The sequence below is a fragment of the Sardina pilchardus genome, chromosome 5 (genome assembly GCF_963854185.1).
Source record: "Sardina pilchardus chromosome 5, fSarPil1.1, whole genome shotgun sequence".
NCBI classification, from domain to species: Eukaryota; Metazoa; Chordata; class Actinopteri; order Clupeiformes; family Clupeidae; genus Sardina; species Sardina pilchardus.
In genome coordinates this window covers 5,661,003-5,676,699 of record NC_084998.1, presented here as the reverse complement: position 1 = coordinate 5,676,699, position 15,697 = coordinate 5,661,003, and the positions used below count along the sequence as shown (strand labels likewise).

The window sequence follows — 15,697 nt, the reverse complement described above, 5'->3', positions numbered from 1 at the left end:
ATGGGAGTTTCCCCTCCCATACACCCATTTACCTGGGCAAGTGGCATGCTGGATATGATTGGAGATCTGCATGTAAAGTAAGGTGTCATATTGCAATGTAGGCTACATTGAATGAAGGAACTTAGTTACAGCTCCCAAATAGAATCTAAATGTAAGGGGGGGGGGGGGGGGGGGGGGGATTCATCAAAACATTTTTGTTTTGTGGTGGAAGGAGCCTCCTCTTTACGACGACGTCTTTACTACAGTGGTTACAGTTGCATTTGACGGCATCACCGGTTGCCATCACTACACACTGTCAGTCAGATAGTTAACCTGGTAGAAGGAGCCGTCATTTCAAGAGCAACCAATACATTTTATAACACGTCTCTGATACGTGTGATATTTACAGACGTCGATCTCTTAAACTGTTTTGCTTTAATATTAAAGCGCGTTGTTTGCTGAGAGGGGTTTACTCAAACATGGCAACCGTATAATTCTGTTCCGGGAGACCAAACGACAATCGTAAAGTGTTGTGTGTTTTTAGGAGGAGGTCATTGGAAAGTGAGATTGCACGGTCCGTTGGCGGGTCTGTCTGTCGTGGGGGGCAACTACTGAGGGTATCAGAATTTCTGATACCGGGTAGTATTCATCTAGCCTGACAGCGTGACACATGCGCGACTGAAACCAAAATGCTGCGTCTGCTTGTACGGTTAAGGCCATCAGCCAGCCTCTCACGGCCCGGTGTCCTCTCAAAATCGGGACGCCCTCGGACTTCACCGGTATCGTGCCATCCGAAGGGTCTCCATTCAGGTGGATTATATCGAGCTCGGGCTTCGTGTCATAGTAATTATGTTTATTATGGGGTCACCAGCAAATCATCACTGCTGCCACTGTTGGACCAAAGTAACAGTTTCCGACTCAACAAACGATTCTACAGTTTACCCCCACATCAGAAGGTAACATCTACAGTATGTTAACGTTAGCTGTGGCTAATGCAACTGGTGGGAACTTTTTAAAAAGTTTGTGTAGCCTAAGGTTTCGAACAGAGCGTCACGTAACGGAGATACACATTTGACAGTGATGTTTAACTTCAATAAACAAACGAACAAACAAAACAAACAAAAGTGTTGAGAGTTAAAACTGCCGAGGCACTCTTACCTTTACATACATCCAATCATAGGCCTCTCATACACTTCTCATTATGTTTTTATGAATGATACACTTTATGAATTTCTCCTTGAAGTTTGTGATGCTGCTGTGAATGCAATACAAATATTTAGAAATCCTTTTTGCTCCTTGGAGGCACCTAGTGGTCCATCACTGCTTTTAACTAAACATTACTTTTGTATTTTCATCTAAGTCTTGACTTTGATAAAGCCATCTATGAAGCGTCGATTAAATGATGTATTTGCTATTTTTTCTCAGGTGGAGCTACCAGCTTTGTCCCCAACTATGCAGATGGGCACCATTGCCCGATGGGAGAAAAAGGAAGGTGATAAGATAAATGAAGGTGAACTGATAGCCGAGGTAAGGATCTGCTTCACTCTCCCGATACTCCTGGCCTTGCCACAGTATGGGACTTCAATTACTTGTGCTAAGGTGACATTCATATTCAAGGATAGGTAGATAGATAGACAGATAGATAGATACTTTATTGATCCCCAAGGGTAAATTCAAGGTCCCAGAAATGAAGATTATGATTCCATCATTTTTTTCTATCGATAACACTACTTATGGCCTTCAGGTGGAAACGGATAAGGCAACGGTTGGGTTTGAGATGCTGGAGGAGTGTTATCTGGCCAAAATCCTGGTGGCAGAGGGTACAAGAGATGTGCCCCTCGGGACGGTAATCTGCATCACCGTGGACAGGTATGCCCATGAGCTATAGATCCTGTCTAATCTCTATTCGCCTTTACCACTAGTTGCCATAAATGCCATTATTTTTCCTCAGAAGGAAAAGTCACCAAGCTGAGAAAATCACCAGTAAAGAACTTGTTAATGTCTAATATCTGTGATCTTGTGTTTCATTATATACTTCCAGTGCTGACCACATCCCTGCCTTCAAAGACTTCTCTCTGGACAAGCTGTCAGCTGCTGCTCCCCCCTCGGCAGCGTCTGCACCTCCTCCCCCTCCTCCCTCCACCTCCTCTGCTCCTCCCCAGGCCCCCGGGAGCTCCTACCCGTCTCATATGAAGGTTGGTGTCGGCTCTCTCAGATTCTCTGGCTGTCGGAGTTAGAAAGTCATATGCTGAAGATGTTGTTATATTGCTCAGTGTCCCCTGCTGCTGCTGTGTTGTTATGGTCGGGAACTTCGCTACTGTAGTGACATTCGAAAGGCAGCACAGCATTTTTATTTCTGGGAAACAAACAAACTGTAGGTCAGATGTGTACAGTGTAACGATGGAAAACAAAGAAAACAGAGGAATGGAGTGGATGGTGTCTAATGGTAAGGATGTTGTTGTTATATTTCTAAGCGAGTAAGCGTGCACTGCGGAAATGTGTTATGGTCAGGAACTTACAGTAGCTACTGTAGTGACATTCGAAAGGCAGCACAGCATTTTTTATTTCTGGGAAACAAACATACTGTAGGTCAGAAGAAGGCTGCCTAGATGCCGCTATGCGTGGGTTGCTTCTCCCTGTTTTTCTAACTTTTCATTATAAAATAGCCAGCTAAATAAAGGCTTTTTAATTTTTGAAAAAAAGAGTGCCTTGGATTTCCATTTTTTCTATCTCATACTGTGGGTCAGATTTGCAGAGTCTAAGTGAGTGAATGAAGGGAAAGATACAAACCAAGTTTGGAGGGGATGGTGTCTAATGGTAAAGTAACCCTTACCATCGGTCTTCTCTCGGCAGGTGACGCTTCCAGCCCTCTCTCCCACCATGACCATGGGCACAGTCCAGCGCTGGGAGAAGAAGGTGGGCGAGAAACTGAACGAGGGAGATTTGCTGGCAGAGATCGAGACAGACAAGGCAACTATTGGTACGTTTTGTTAACCCTGTGTTAGGGATCCACCGATATATCGGCCAACATCTTGTTGTCACCTTGTTAACTGATATCGGTTGTCAGCAAATTTATATGACATTTACCGATGACAGAGGCTGATGTTTATTCTGTTATGTTGCATAAGATCTGCACAAGGTAAAAGTTGTGCTATGAAGCCTTAAAAGATCTGAAAATGGTTAAATTATTTTTCTTTTATGAATATTTTTGTTTCCACTCTATTAAAGGGTATGATTAAGTGTAGAAACTAAGTAAATAAAAACTAAGTAAACAAGCGAAGGAAAAAACATCGGCATCAACATCACTTACCGTCAAATGGTTATTTTACACATTTGGTATTGGCCCAGATTTTCACAATCTGTGCATCCCACTCTGTTTTGATCCTGCTTCCTGTTTCCCCATGCTGTACATGTGATTTACTCTGGACCCTGAGGACATTTCTTTCTCTGTGACTAGGTTTCGAAGTTCAAGAGGAGGGCTACCTGGCCAAGATTATGATCGCAGAAGGCACCAGGGACGTTCCCCTCGGAATGCCCCTCTGCATCATTGTGGAGAAAGAGAGCGACATCTTGGCATTTGCCAACTACGTAGAGACTGGAATCGCTGCAGCTCCTACTCCTCCACCACCGGTACAGTGCTTAGAATGTCTTGAAGTTGCAGTCTTTATTATTTAATTCTGTAGTTATACACTGAACAGCCATAATATTATGACCACTGATGGGTGAAGTGATTAACACTGACTAACTAATAGGTTAGAAAGATACCTAGAAAGGTGTCAGAATACACAGTTCATCTCAGTTTGTTGCGTATGGGGGTTTCTTGTTCTTCTAAACCCCCAAAGTTGTTTTCAAGGCAGCGCTGCCTGGAAGGCGCTAGGGTTAGACATGGGTTAAGGTTAGGGTTAGGATTAGGATTAGGTGCCTTTAATTCGACGGTGCCAGTGCTGCCTGGAAGACTACTGTATGTTGGGGCTTAAAACACTATCAGGCTGAATGGGGCTGTGTAGCTGCAGACTAGTCAAGGGTGGCCATGCTTAACCCTGTCTAGTGCCAAAAGCATCCACCAACGGGCACATGATCATCAGAACTGGGCCACGGGGCAATGGAGGAAGGTGGCCTGGTCTGATGAATTATGTTTTCTTTAATTTCATGTGGATGGCCAGGTGCATTGCCAGGTGTGTTGCTTTCCTGGGGACACACATGGCACCAGGATGCCCTATAGAAAGAGGGCAAGCCGGCAGAGGCAGTGTGATGCTTTGGACAATGTTCTGCTGGAGAACTTCGGTTCTGGCATCCGCTTGACTGATCCCTCGATGTCTTTGAATAAAAAGAGAAAACACATGCACACTGTTAGTAGGAGGATTTTTGAAGTGGTTATGGGGTACCTAATATACTGAACAAAAGGAGACCGCAAACTCGAGCAGCTCATTTGCCAGTAGTTTAATAAAAAAAACAATGTTTTGGCCGCTCTGGCCTTTCTCAAGTCTTACACCCTCAACATGTACCACCTACCTTAGCATTGATGCAGACCACGTGCACTCTTCCATGGAAACAGCATTCCCTGATGACAGGATAATGTGCCCGGCTACAAAGCAAAAATGGTTCAAGTTCAAGGTGATGACTTGGCCTCCACATTCCTCAGATATCAATCCACTCTAGCATCTGTGGGATGCTCTGGGCAAACAAGTCCGATCCATTGAGGCCCCACCGCGTGCCTACAGGACTTAAAGGATCTACTGCTAACGTCTAGGTGCCAGATACCACAGCTCACCTTCAGAGCTCTAGTGGAGACCATGCCTTGACGGGCCAGGGCTGTTTTGGCTGTAAAATGGCGGTCAATACAGTATTAGGCAGGTGGTCATAATGTTATGGCTGATTGGTGTAATTACATAAAATACAAATATACAGTGTTTACTGTGTACTATCAGCAGGCCTGATAGAGTTCAGGCTTGAGCTCGGCCATGTGCGATGTCAAGAAAGGCTATTCGCTACATTATCTTTGAATGTTTTTCATCATTTCAGGCACAGATCATTTTCTGTCTGTCAGCCCTGTATCAGTGTTCTATTTAATGGATTATTCTAAACCCGATAGAGATATTTTTTCCCCCCATTAAATCAAACTGTGGCTAGAGGACTTATTTGATGGCTTGAACACCCCCCCCCCCCCCCCCCCCCCCACCAGGCCCCCACTCCTCCGGTGGCCCCACCTGCTCCAACTCCAGCACCCGTGTCTGGCTCCGCTGCTCCTCCGGCCGGGCCCAGGAAAGGCCGCGCGTTCGCCAGTCCGCTGGCCAGGAAGTTGGCGCAAGAGAAGGGCATCGACCTGGCACAGGTGTCCGGTGAGTTGTGAAACCTCTTCTAATGGCCTACACTGAGTGTCCTTCACAAGGTTTTGTAGCGTTAAGTCATCCTATGGAAATAGATGCATCAGCAGATTAGGGGTACGAAAATATTGATCAAATTTAATGTTGCAATATTTTATAATGCAAAGCACTGAATTGTTTGTCTAAAGCAAAGTTTTTGTACTTACATTTTATGTATATGATGGTGTCTTCGTTAATATAGCAGGTTCAATATCTATCAATATCTCCTTTTGCACAGTGCTGAAATATATTGAATTGTAACTCATGGATCCTGATATGTAACGTATCGCTAGATTCTTGCTAATTAGCGAGCACACGTGAACCTCTTCTAATGGCCTACAATTTAGCACTGAGTGTCATTCACAAGGTTTAATAGTGTTTAGGGTGTTCTGTGAATGCAGATGCATCTTTTCTGTTTGGTTTAGTCAGTAAATATGTCTCTCAACACAGGTTCAGGCCCAGATGGCAGAGTAACCAAGAAAGACATTGAAAGCTTCGTTCCAGCCAAAGCAGCGCCTGTGAGTCCCTTCCAACAGTGTTGTGATCACTGTAAATACACTACTCACAAAAAGTTAGGGATGTCTGGCTTTCCGGTGAGATTGGTTGTTTCAGGACCGAAAGTACGGAGACATTTAACTGTTGGACATGCGCTTTCAAAAGTTTAGAGAAGCTCACATGTAAAAGTTATTATGGATTTTAGGTTCATACTGAAATTTCACCCGAAAGCTGAATATCCCTGAATCTTTGTGAGTACTGTAGTGTATAACAGTTTTACAAAATGGATAGAGAGGGAACCCGTCACTGAATACCGTAATTTCCCCACTATTAGCCGCGGCTTATACATTGATTTTGCTAAATTTCCTCAGCTATGAGGTTAATACAGGGGGGCAGTTAATATGGTGTTTATATGGTTTTGTTTCTTTTAACTTGCATAAAACACTGTCCTGCGGCTTATACACAATGCGGCTTATATGCGGGAAATGACTATGTTTCTCTGCCAACAGCCTCCACCTGCTGCCACTCCTGTGGCGGCACCTGTTGCCCCCGCAGCTGCCCCCTCTGCCCCAGCTGTGGCGGCCGTGCCCACGGGCACCTTCACCGACATCCCCATCAGCAACATGCGCAAGGTAGGCATCTGCTCTGCCGGTTTAGGATGCTGCTAGGCACTGGTGTCAGTTTTTGTATTTGTAATTTTTGTTTTACAAAACTAGTGTGAAAAATTGAGTGTCCTTAAAGAATATTATTTGGGGAGAGTCTGGAAAAAAAATCTCTGTTGTAATGAATTAACATGCTAATGATAACCAATTAGTTCTTAGTTGAAACGTCTGTCTGTGCTGGTGGTGTTTCTGAAGGTTATTGCCCAGAGATTGATGCAGTCTAAGCAGACCATCCCACACTATTACCTGTCGGTGGATGTTAACATGGACCAAATTTTGGAACTAAGGAAAGAACTCAATATGGTAAGGGACTTCATTAAGAGTATTGAAGAGAAAATACATGATTATACTTATGTGTGTGTGTGTGGTTAGTACTTATTTGAATCCTTCCTTTTTCATTCAGGAGCTGAAAGCGGAGAACCTCAAGCTGTCGGTGAATGATTTTATAATAAAGGCTTCGGCTTTGGCCTGTCTCAAGGTGCCTGAGGCTAACTCCTCGTGGATGGACACAGTCATTCGCCAGTGAGTGCCTGTCTTTGCTGATAGTTGAAAATCGATGAATGCTTATGTTTCAAAATTTGATTCATAAAAAATAATCTAGCATTTTGTAGGAAATGTGGAACATTATTGTACATCGTCAGTTAATCTGTGTTCTACCTTGAACACATCTTGTGAGACCAGTGCTAGCGTTTATAAAACTCTAGTTCTTCCTCTGTTTGTTCGCAACATAAACCCTGAAGGAAACAATATGTTTTTGTGCTTTTTTAGTGTAATACTATCGATTTAAAGGTCAGGTCGTTACAGAATCTAGTTGTGACTTTACTGTGATCATTTCATGATGAAATAGCCATTGTTTGGGTGCGCAATCATGTCTGAACAGCTCAGCAGTGGAATTTATTTGAATGACCAATGCCAACCGCAGGATCGCTGTGGATCGCTAATCTCTGTGTTGTCATGTGTCCTTCGCAGGAACCACGTTGTGGACGTCAGCGTGGCAGTGAGCACTCCTAATGGCCTGATCACTCCCATCGTCTTCAACGCCCACATTAAGGGCCTGGCGTCCATCAGCAAGGACGTGGGCTCCCTGGCAGCCAAAGCACGCGAGGGGAAACTGCAACCTCATGAATTCCAGGTGAGCATTCTTTTTCTGATGTCGGATAGATGAGCGTCTGTCTGTTTCAGTAACATAGATATTATTTTGTTCAATGATTTCAGATCAATTAGATAAAGAATTGTGTCTTTTCAGGGCGGCACCTTCACCATCTCCAATCTGGGCATGTTTGGAGTCAAGAACTTCTCAGCCATCATCAACCCTCCGCAGGCCTGTATTCTTGCCGTGGGAGGGTCGGAGAAGAGACTTCTGCCAGCAGACAACGAGAAAGGGTAAATGAGAAAGCTGCCAATATTTTCCTTTGTGGGGAACGATGGGGCAGAACTGGCTGCAGTGTCCATACCACATACAGTAAGGGTCCAAATGCCCTCGGGGACCCAGGTCGACTCGGGTCATTTCCTGATCCCACCCCATCTCTCTCTCTCTCTCTCTTCCACTCACTTCCTGTCAGTCTCACTATCCCATCACTATAAAAGGAAAAATAAATATAACAAAATATTTACTGAAGTATGCCTTGTGGACTCACACTGGCTTGTTTGTGCAGGTTTGATGTAGCCAGCATGATGTCCGTGACGCTGAGCTGTGACCATCGGGTGGTGGATGGCGCAGTGAGTGCCCAGTGGCTGGCCGAGTTCCGCAAGCTCCTTGAGAGGCCGGTCACCATGCTCCTGTGAGCAGCGGACGCCGCGTCTCGCTTCTGGAAGAACACCAGTGACCACTGAGACTTGAAGACGCCTTATGAATATAAGGGTTTCACTCTCATTGTTTGGAGAATAACTGTAACTGTACCTCACTTCACCTCTGATTTTCCTTTTTCCGCAAACTGGTATATTCATCTATTGTGTATATTTATTGTGTTTATTTCCTCAGAGCCAGAAACATCAAACATCACAAGTGACATGTTAGTGTCAGTGGAGATCCGTTTAATGAATTACAAGATTCAGCTGATGAAACTGGTATAGATATATTTTTGTCTCGTTTAACAGAGTACTTGTTACAAGAAACTTCAGTCTGCACATTTCCTCAGCAGCTAACAATTTAGGTAGAGGGGTACAGTAAGTGAATATTAATCAAGGTTTTGTTACTTTGCACATACCATGACACTTCCATATTTTGACACAAATATAATTGTTTTTAATGGTTACATATAGCATGAATTAGTCCCACTGTTATTACATTGCTACACATTTGGGGCCACAGAGAGCAGTGGGCTTTTACGGTAGCTCTTGACTTGTATGGGCAGCCACGCAAAGAGTCCACATTTGAAATGCAAAATGCTATTTCAATATCAATATTGATTAATTTCATACAACATTTTCTACTCCAGTCAGAGGACAAGGTGCCTTGCTCCTTTCTCTGTCAAATGCGATGTTTTTTAATGTTATTTTATTTTATCTTCATGTTGAAACGCACAACAAGCAGAACAGTGTGAACTGCTGTCAAACACACTTAACAATTATAAGATATGTAGGTCAAAGTATAATAATGTACATATTTTGAATAAGAAATTCAGAGAGAAAGAAATATATAAAGTTGCAAAGTTTTCTTAAGGGAAATACGTAATATTCCAGCTGAGAACTTAATGGGAGGAGCATAACAGACATGGGAAAGAAATTGTCATATGTTTTTCAAAATACCTCGGAAGGGATGTGAGAAATAATAAAAGTATGAATCATCAACTGCATTACGATTTTTACTGTCAATAAGTTTTCCTGTATAAGTCATATTTTATTGTTTGTATCCATGTTTTTAAAGTGTGTCTCGCACACTATTCTATAAGGCACTTGTGAAAAGACAACATAGCTCAGTAGTCAGTACCTCTAGTACTGACTCTAGTACCTCTAGTACTGACTGCTACTAGTACCAGTCTCCATTAGTTTGAGTATGCCAGTTGACTTCCTGATAATGTCAACCAAGTCTGTTATTTTGTTCTTCATTGTAGGCATACTCTACAATGCTTATTTCATATCAGAGGGCTACAAACTTATTGGGGAATAATGGTCAAATGAATGCAATGGAATTTGGTTAACCATTTCCTAGTCTTTCCAAATTGTTGTAGTTAAAAAAAAAAAAATCATTCATGTTTGGATTAAGAACAGTACTGGGGGGAAAAGTCAGATATCAGTAACAATTGTAGCCTACATTTGATTTAAAGTATCCCTTAATAAACATCACCATGTTGCTTGTCAAAACCCATAGATATATATATTGACAATATATATATCTATGGTCAAAACCATCGTCTAAATCTAGGCACATACTAGACAGGACATTTTCATCTCTTGTGGCACCTAGTGGCGATAGTATTTCATTACAGGAAGTGACGAAAGAAGCGGAAAGTGCTACACAAACTACGCGGCAAAACTTCTGACTATTTAAATATTATAAGAGTAAAGTTGGTTGTTTTCCAGATCCCTCAACCAGACGTTGTAAGGGACTTTGTGGTATCGTAAAGGAAAGAGTGCTGTCACTTCTGTAATTCGCAATTTCAGGAACTGAAACTTCCTGAACTTCTCATTGCTGTTACGGTAGGCAAACTGCATATTCTGTGGCAAACAATTTTCGACATCGTACTGGGCTAACTAGCTATTACTACTACATTAGCGTAGTTAGCAATTTAGCTAAATAGGTGTTGGTCTGAAACCTCATCCGATTAACATTAGTCAACAATTGAACGATGACAGCGTGACTATCATACTTTACATTGAAAGATGTATGTAACTTCATTTCATTTCAGTTCAGTCACGCCTCTAACTCTGGATCTACTACCCAGTTCAAGTTCATGGGTGATTGTTGTTGTCTTATGAACAACGATTTCGCTTTATGTTAGGACATTAAATTGTAATCTAATTAGAAAACGAACTGCAACGTTGTTGTTTTCTTAGGTACATGGCTTGACCATTTTACGAAATTCCATTCAGTTCATATCCACTCATATTCAAGTTTAGCATCGTTTCCAAAACAAAGATGATGAACAAAACCCATGATTCATGATTTCTGTCAGGCCTAACTCCATTCGTAAAACAGTAAGAATGGATGTTACAATCTAACCTTATGTCAATGTTTACTTTGTAACATAATCCGCTGCTCAGACTAGACAAGACCTCATGTTGAATTTACTCACCCCATTGGTTGAACAGCTGTAGTTGTACACATGAGTCTATTAAAAAATCTTAAGTTCATTTAGTGCCTGGTCTGTTCTTTAGATACAAGCCATTTCTGCTTGAGAGCTGAGGATAACCTGTCTTATATGTTACTGCTATCTTTCAGATCATGGCAGTGCCCTTCGTCCAAGACTGGGATGTAGTGCAGGATCTTGGAGAGGGGGCATATGGAGTGTATGCATCATCAAATCCATATTCTTCCATTCACATTTCTTAATACGACCACCTTATGACCAGCATAGCTAATGACATTGTAATCTTTTTTAATCTTCTACATCTTCAGGGTGCGATTACTGATGAACAGAAAGACTGACGAGGCTGTAGCTGTGAAAGTCCTTGACACCCAAACTAACTCAGACTGTCTTGAAGTTGTGAAGAAGGAAGTTTGCATCCACAAGATGTTGACGCATATAAACATAGTGCGTTTCTTTGGACACAGAAACGAGTCTAATTTACAGTACATATTTCTAGAGTATTGCAGCGGCGGGGCGCTCTTTGATCGCATCGGTAAGTACTTATTTTTATACCTGACTCTGACATTTGAGGATGTCCTAATATGTACACTGTACTTCTGTAGTATATGGCATCCAGTGGGGCATTCCAATTTTTCTTTGATACATTTCCCAAACACGCATCTCATCCATTTGGCACTTCTTGTTACCGATAGAGCCAGACATTGGAATGCCAGAGAAAGATGCCCATCGTTTTTTCCAGGAGTTGATCGCAGGAGTGGTGAGTGTAGTCATAAATAACTGTCATTTTACAGAGTTGAAACATGTACTTGCATTAACATTTTGTTTATTTACATATATTAATCACTGTTTATTTTTTTGTAAAAGGAATACCTCCATGGACTAGGAATCACACATCGCGATATCAAACCAGAAAACTTATTGTTAGATGATAAAGGTGAACTATGTTAATGTATATATCTATGTTTTGATTAAATCCACTTGTGACCGTCTAAATAACAATAACAATTTCTTATCACTTTTTACTTTTCAGATACTTTAAAGATTGCAGACTTTGGGCTAGCAACAGTCTTCCGTCATCGAGGCCGAGAGAGGTTGCTTGGGCGGGCATGTGGCAGTCTGCCCTACATTGCCCCAGAGGTCATGTCACGGTCACAATTCAAAGCCCAACCCGCCGACACATGGTCATGTGGCATCGTTCTCACTACTATGTTAACAGGAGGCAAGTTTACTAACTTTATCATTGAAGGGATCTTCTAAGTCTTGTAAGTTAATTCAACTCTTCACCACTTACTTATTTGGGAGGTGATCTTTTTTTCCAGAGTTACCATGGGATCAGCCAACTGATAACTGTCAGGAGTATGCAGATTGGCTTCAGACAAAGACCTACCTCAACCCATGGAAGAAAATTGATGCCATGCCACTGTGTAAGATGGCTTTTAAGTGGTAATCTGTATAGTTTGTGTGTGATGGCATACAGTACAGTCGGTAGGATAGCTTTACAAATTAATACTTGATATTCTTGCAGTACCCTGGATGCATAATGCTCAACATTGTCGTATTGCCTCGGAGAGGCTTACTTGCTAGTAATAACTGAATGGGCATTTGTTATTACACTTATGGATTGGCTGCCTTAGTAATGTAATGTAATTTTACTTAACAAAATTAATAGAATGGGTATTATGATAGATATGGCTGAATATTTTTCAGTATTGGTCCAGTTACTCTTTCTTTTTTTATAATTTACAGATTTGTGTCCATCATTGAGACATTCATTGTTCTATGCATTGTTTATTGAGTTCTTTTTTCCCAATGGACTCAGGCCTCCTCACTAAAATCCTGCTCCATGACCCTAAAAAGAGAATTGCAATCGCTGAAGTTAAGAAACACCCCTGGATTTGTAAGAAGTTCCGATCAGGTACATACTTAATGTTTCCCCACTTTTTTATTTTTCAGGCTTTCGTAATAATATATAAAGAACAAGGATCACATTTCCCAACATCTTGGTGTTAGGGCTGTTCGATTTTGCCCAAAAATAAAATTCAGATTTTCTTCTCTCATAATTTGATTTTCGATTATGATTATGATTATTTTATGAAATGACAAAAAGGCAACAAAAATATTAATTATTTATGCAGGTTTTTTAAAATTATTATTATTGAACATTTTAAATAATATATATTATAGCAAAATAATTTTTCCATTGGGATTTAAGTGCAGACTTTTTCTCTTATTAAACAAAAACAATCCCTCAAGGGATTAATATTGAGAACTTTTTCTTGGTTTTTCTTGTAGACCCTTTGGGATTGAGAGAAAAACCTCACTTTCACATTTATTTTAGGGTGTGTCCATCCCCTTGATTAAACAAAAATGAATCAATCAATATCAACACTTGCAAACATGAGTGCCGTAATTACCCTAGATACTGTAAAGTGAGAAATCGATTTGACGATTTCACATTTTTAACATCGTCCTAAATGCATAATCGCGATTACGATTTAAAATCAATGAATCGAACAGGTCTACTTGGTGTTTTGCTTCTGTTTTCTGTGTTTTTGCTATTATGTATGCTTTGAATTATGTTATTAATTTCATAATTTATTTTGGATATTAAAAACTACAAATGACACTTTGCACATTTTATCTCATCATGTTGGTGATTTTAAGATGGGTGGTCTCACCTCCAAGTCCCCAAAAATAAAGCTTTTTCTCTTTGTTTATTTATTTTTCTTTTTTAGGAATCAATCAGTCACCCAACAAAATGCTGGATTCTGGACGCCGTCTTGGACGGACCAACAGGTCAGACTGCCAACGATGTCTGTAGTAGGCATTATACTTTATTTTAGAACATAATCAGATTGCCTAAATCCATCTCTCTCTCTCTCTCTCTCTCTCTCTCTCTTTCACCCACCCCTCCCCCCTCTGTTGTGGTTGCTCTGTCGTTCTCCTCTTCCTGTCTCAGTGACGACCGGACTCAGATCTCCAGCTCACAGCCGGAGCCCCAGGATCTGTGGGAGCTCACTGGGCCGGTTAGCTACACTGATGGGACCATGGTCAGCTTCTCCCAGCCAGTCTGCCCAGACCACATGCTGCTTGGAAGCCAGCTGCTTGGAACACCTGGAGCGAGCCAGGTAGACCCTAAGATTTACGCCACCATCAGTGTACTGATTTTGTTATGATGTGAAATGCGCACTGGCTATTTAAGACCTTCTTTTATTATTCTGTTCTATTCTATTCTATTCTATACGTACTTACTTTATAACAACAAATGAATGTGTGTAGATAGTAGGAAAAAAACATGTTTCAGTTATTGTGTGTAAGTAATTCATTTATTGTGTATAATTCATTCATTGTGTATCAACAAGATGAAAAATGAGTATGATGATTTGTTTTTGTTTTCTGTGTCAGAATCCCTGGCAGCGTCTGATTCGGAGGATGACCAGGATCACTACTGCACTGTCTGCTGAGGAGGCGAGCGAGGATCTCAAAGCTGTCTGTATATCACTGGGGCACACATGGAAACACACATGCACCAATCAGGTACAATGGCTTTTCCTACCATCAGTACACTTTTAACCACTGATGTGGCATACAAAAAGGGTGGATGTTTGTAGTCACAGTTTATGTAATAAGGGCTCCAGGGTGTAGGGTGAGTGAGGTAGGAATGGGATACGGAATACAGATGAGGGTGGCACAAAATAGTTTTATTTTTTTAATTATTATTATTACTACCGTACTTTTATCACGTAAACACAAGCACAGCTGTTGGACTTAAATTGATCCTAATGTACCATCCCCTGATAAACCTTTTTTGTCACTTGCTTTGTAGGTGACCATCAGCACAAATGACCGTCGCAACAACAAGCTAATCTACAAGGTTTATTTCCTGGATGTGGATGAAGGAACCCTAATCGATTTCAGACTTTCAAGGGTAACATCAACCAGCCTAAGAAATTGACTATTAAAATGGTCTGTTGTAAGGGTGCACTGTCCTCTTACAGATGTTGCCTAATCTACTGATTCCTTCTTTCAGGGTGATGGACTAGAGTTCAAGAGATACTTTGTGAAGATCAAAGAGAAGTTTTCCCACATTCAGAAGCAGAAGGTCGCTGTTTGCTGATGAAGGATGAGCATGTTGGAGGCTGTTTGCTGTTTCATTTTGTATCATGACCAAAACCCAGCACACATTCAGTCAATTATGTCAAATACAAAAAAACATGTTTACAATGTTAATAGTTTATTAGTTACACCCAGAAGACCATGTGAAATAAAAACTCAAGACAAAATATTGTTGAAGTGTGAGTGGAAAGTGTTAGATAGTTATTTTTTCCTATACTGTATCGATATCTTTGGTATTGTATTTAATATGTAAACTTTTTATGTGTTGTGTTCTTATCTGTTCTCTTGCGTGTGGCCTACACTTTAAGTTTGTCTGTTTGTGGAGTTGCACGCTAATAAACTTAATGGATGTGTTGGGGTCGTCTAAGAATGTCCATCATTAACTAATGTGTTATTATGTGAGATAGTCTGTAATGATAGTGCTCCATCCTGTGGGTTCAACATTTTGGACAGTTGGCATGAACTCGATAATGGTAGGATATGTAGTTGAGGGCTTATAGATTTAAAAAAAAAAATGTTTTTGAAGAAAATGTCATCGCTACCTAGTTACTTAATAAACAAATACATAAACAACAAATATGGAGTTAAAAAAAGTATAATCTCAAACAGTCCAAATGTATGCTATCCAAAATGGAAAAGTACAAAGCAGTGTTTTCACCAATTCCATTGGGTGTGTTACAGGAGAATTTGTTTCCCCCTGTATTACTGGTCAAACCAAAATCTGTTGACATACTCTATATTGATTGATGAAATGTAAATTTAGTTGGCTCTTCAGTGGATAAAAACTAATACATAAAATTTGACAGATATGGAACTTGCAGTTGTAACTGTT

General features: G+C 41.0%; 2 protein-coding genes across 2 annotated transcripts; both read left to right on the top strand.

Annotated features, from left to right (window-relative positions):
• Nucleotides 1-318: 318 nt before the first annotated feature.
• On the top strand, nt 319-9,289 carry LOC134079931 (dihydrolipoyllysine-residue acetyltransferase component of pyruvate dehydrogenase complex, mitochondrial-like). Its single transcript, XM_062536083.1, has 14 exons — nt 319-935; nt 1,405-1,506; nt 1,724-1,848; nt 2,021-2,174; nt 2,833-2,959; nt 3,437-3,609; nt 5,162-5,318; nt 5,793-5,860; nt 6,347-6,469; nt 6,695-6,802; nt 6,903-7,021; nt 7,469-7,631; nt 7,746-7,882; nt 8,155-9,289. The coding sequence occupies exons 1-14, from the start codon at nt 669-671 to the stop codon at nt 8,282-8,284; spliced, it is 1,953 nt and encodes a 650-aa protein (XP_062392067.1). The 5' UTR covers nt 319-668; the 3' UTR covers nt 8,285-9,289.
• A 649-nt stretch (nt 9,290-9,938) lies between these two features.
• Nucleotides 9,939-15,214, top strand: chek1 (checkpoint kinase 1). The gene is made up of 13 exons (XM_062536092.1): nt 9,939-10,138; nt 10,881-10,948; nt 11,058-11,281; nt 11,442-11,506; nt 11,614-11,683; nt 11,780-11,968; nt 12,069-12,173; nt 12,569-12,664; nt 13,485-13,545; nt 13,709-13,877; nt 14,155-14,286; nt 14,576-14,677; nt 14,780-15,214. Exons 2-13 carry the CDS (start codon nt 10,884-10,886, stop codon nt 14,864-14,866), a joined length of 1,365 nt encoding a protein of 454 aa, XP_062392076.1. The 5' UTR covers nt 9,939-10,138; nt 10,881-10,883; the 3' UTR covers nt 14,867-15,214.
• Nucleotides 15,215-15,697: the final 483 nt, after the last annotated feature.

Coding starts and splice junctions, on each gene's coding strand:
- LOC134079931 (XM_062536083.1), top strand. CDS start 669: ATGCTGCGTCTGCTTGTACGGTTAAGGCCATCAGCCAGCCTCTCACGG. Junction 1,507..1,723: donor AAGGTGAACTGATAGCCGAG/GTAAGGATCTGC, acceptor TATGGCCTTCAG/GTGGAAACGGATAAGGCAAC. Junction 7,022..7,468: donor ATGGACACAGTCATTCGCCA/GTGAGTGCCTGT, acceptor TGTCCTTCGCAG/GAACCACGTTGTGGACGTCA.
- chek1 (XM_062536092.1), top strand. CDS start 10,884: ATGGCAGTGCCCTTCGTCCAAGACTGGGATGTAGTGCAGGATCTTGGA. Junction 12,665..13,484: donor TTGTAAGAAGTTCCGATCAG/GTACATACTTAA, acceptor TTTCTTTTTTAG/GAATCAATCAGTCACCCAAC. Junction 13,546..13,708: donor CGTCTTGGACGGACCAACAG/GTCAGACTGCCA, acceptor TTCCTGTCTCAG/TGACGACCGGACTCAGATCT.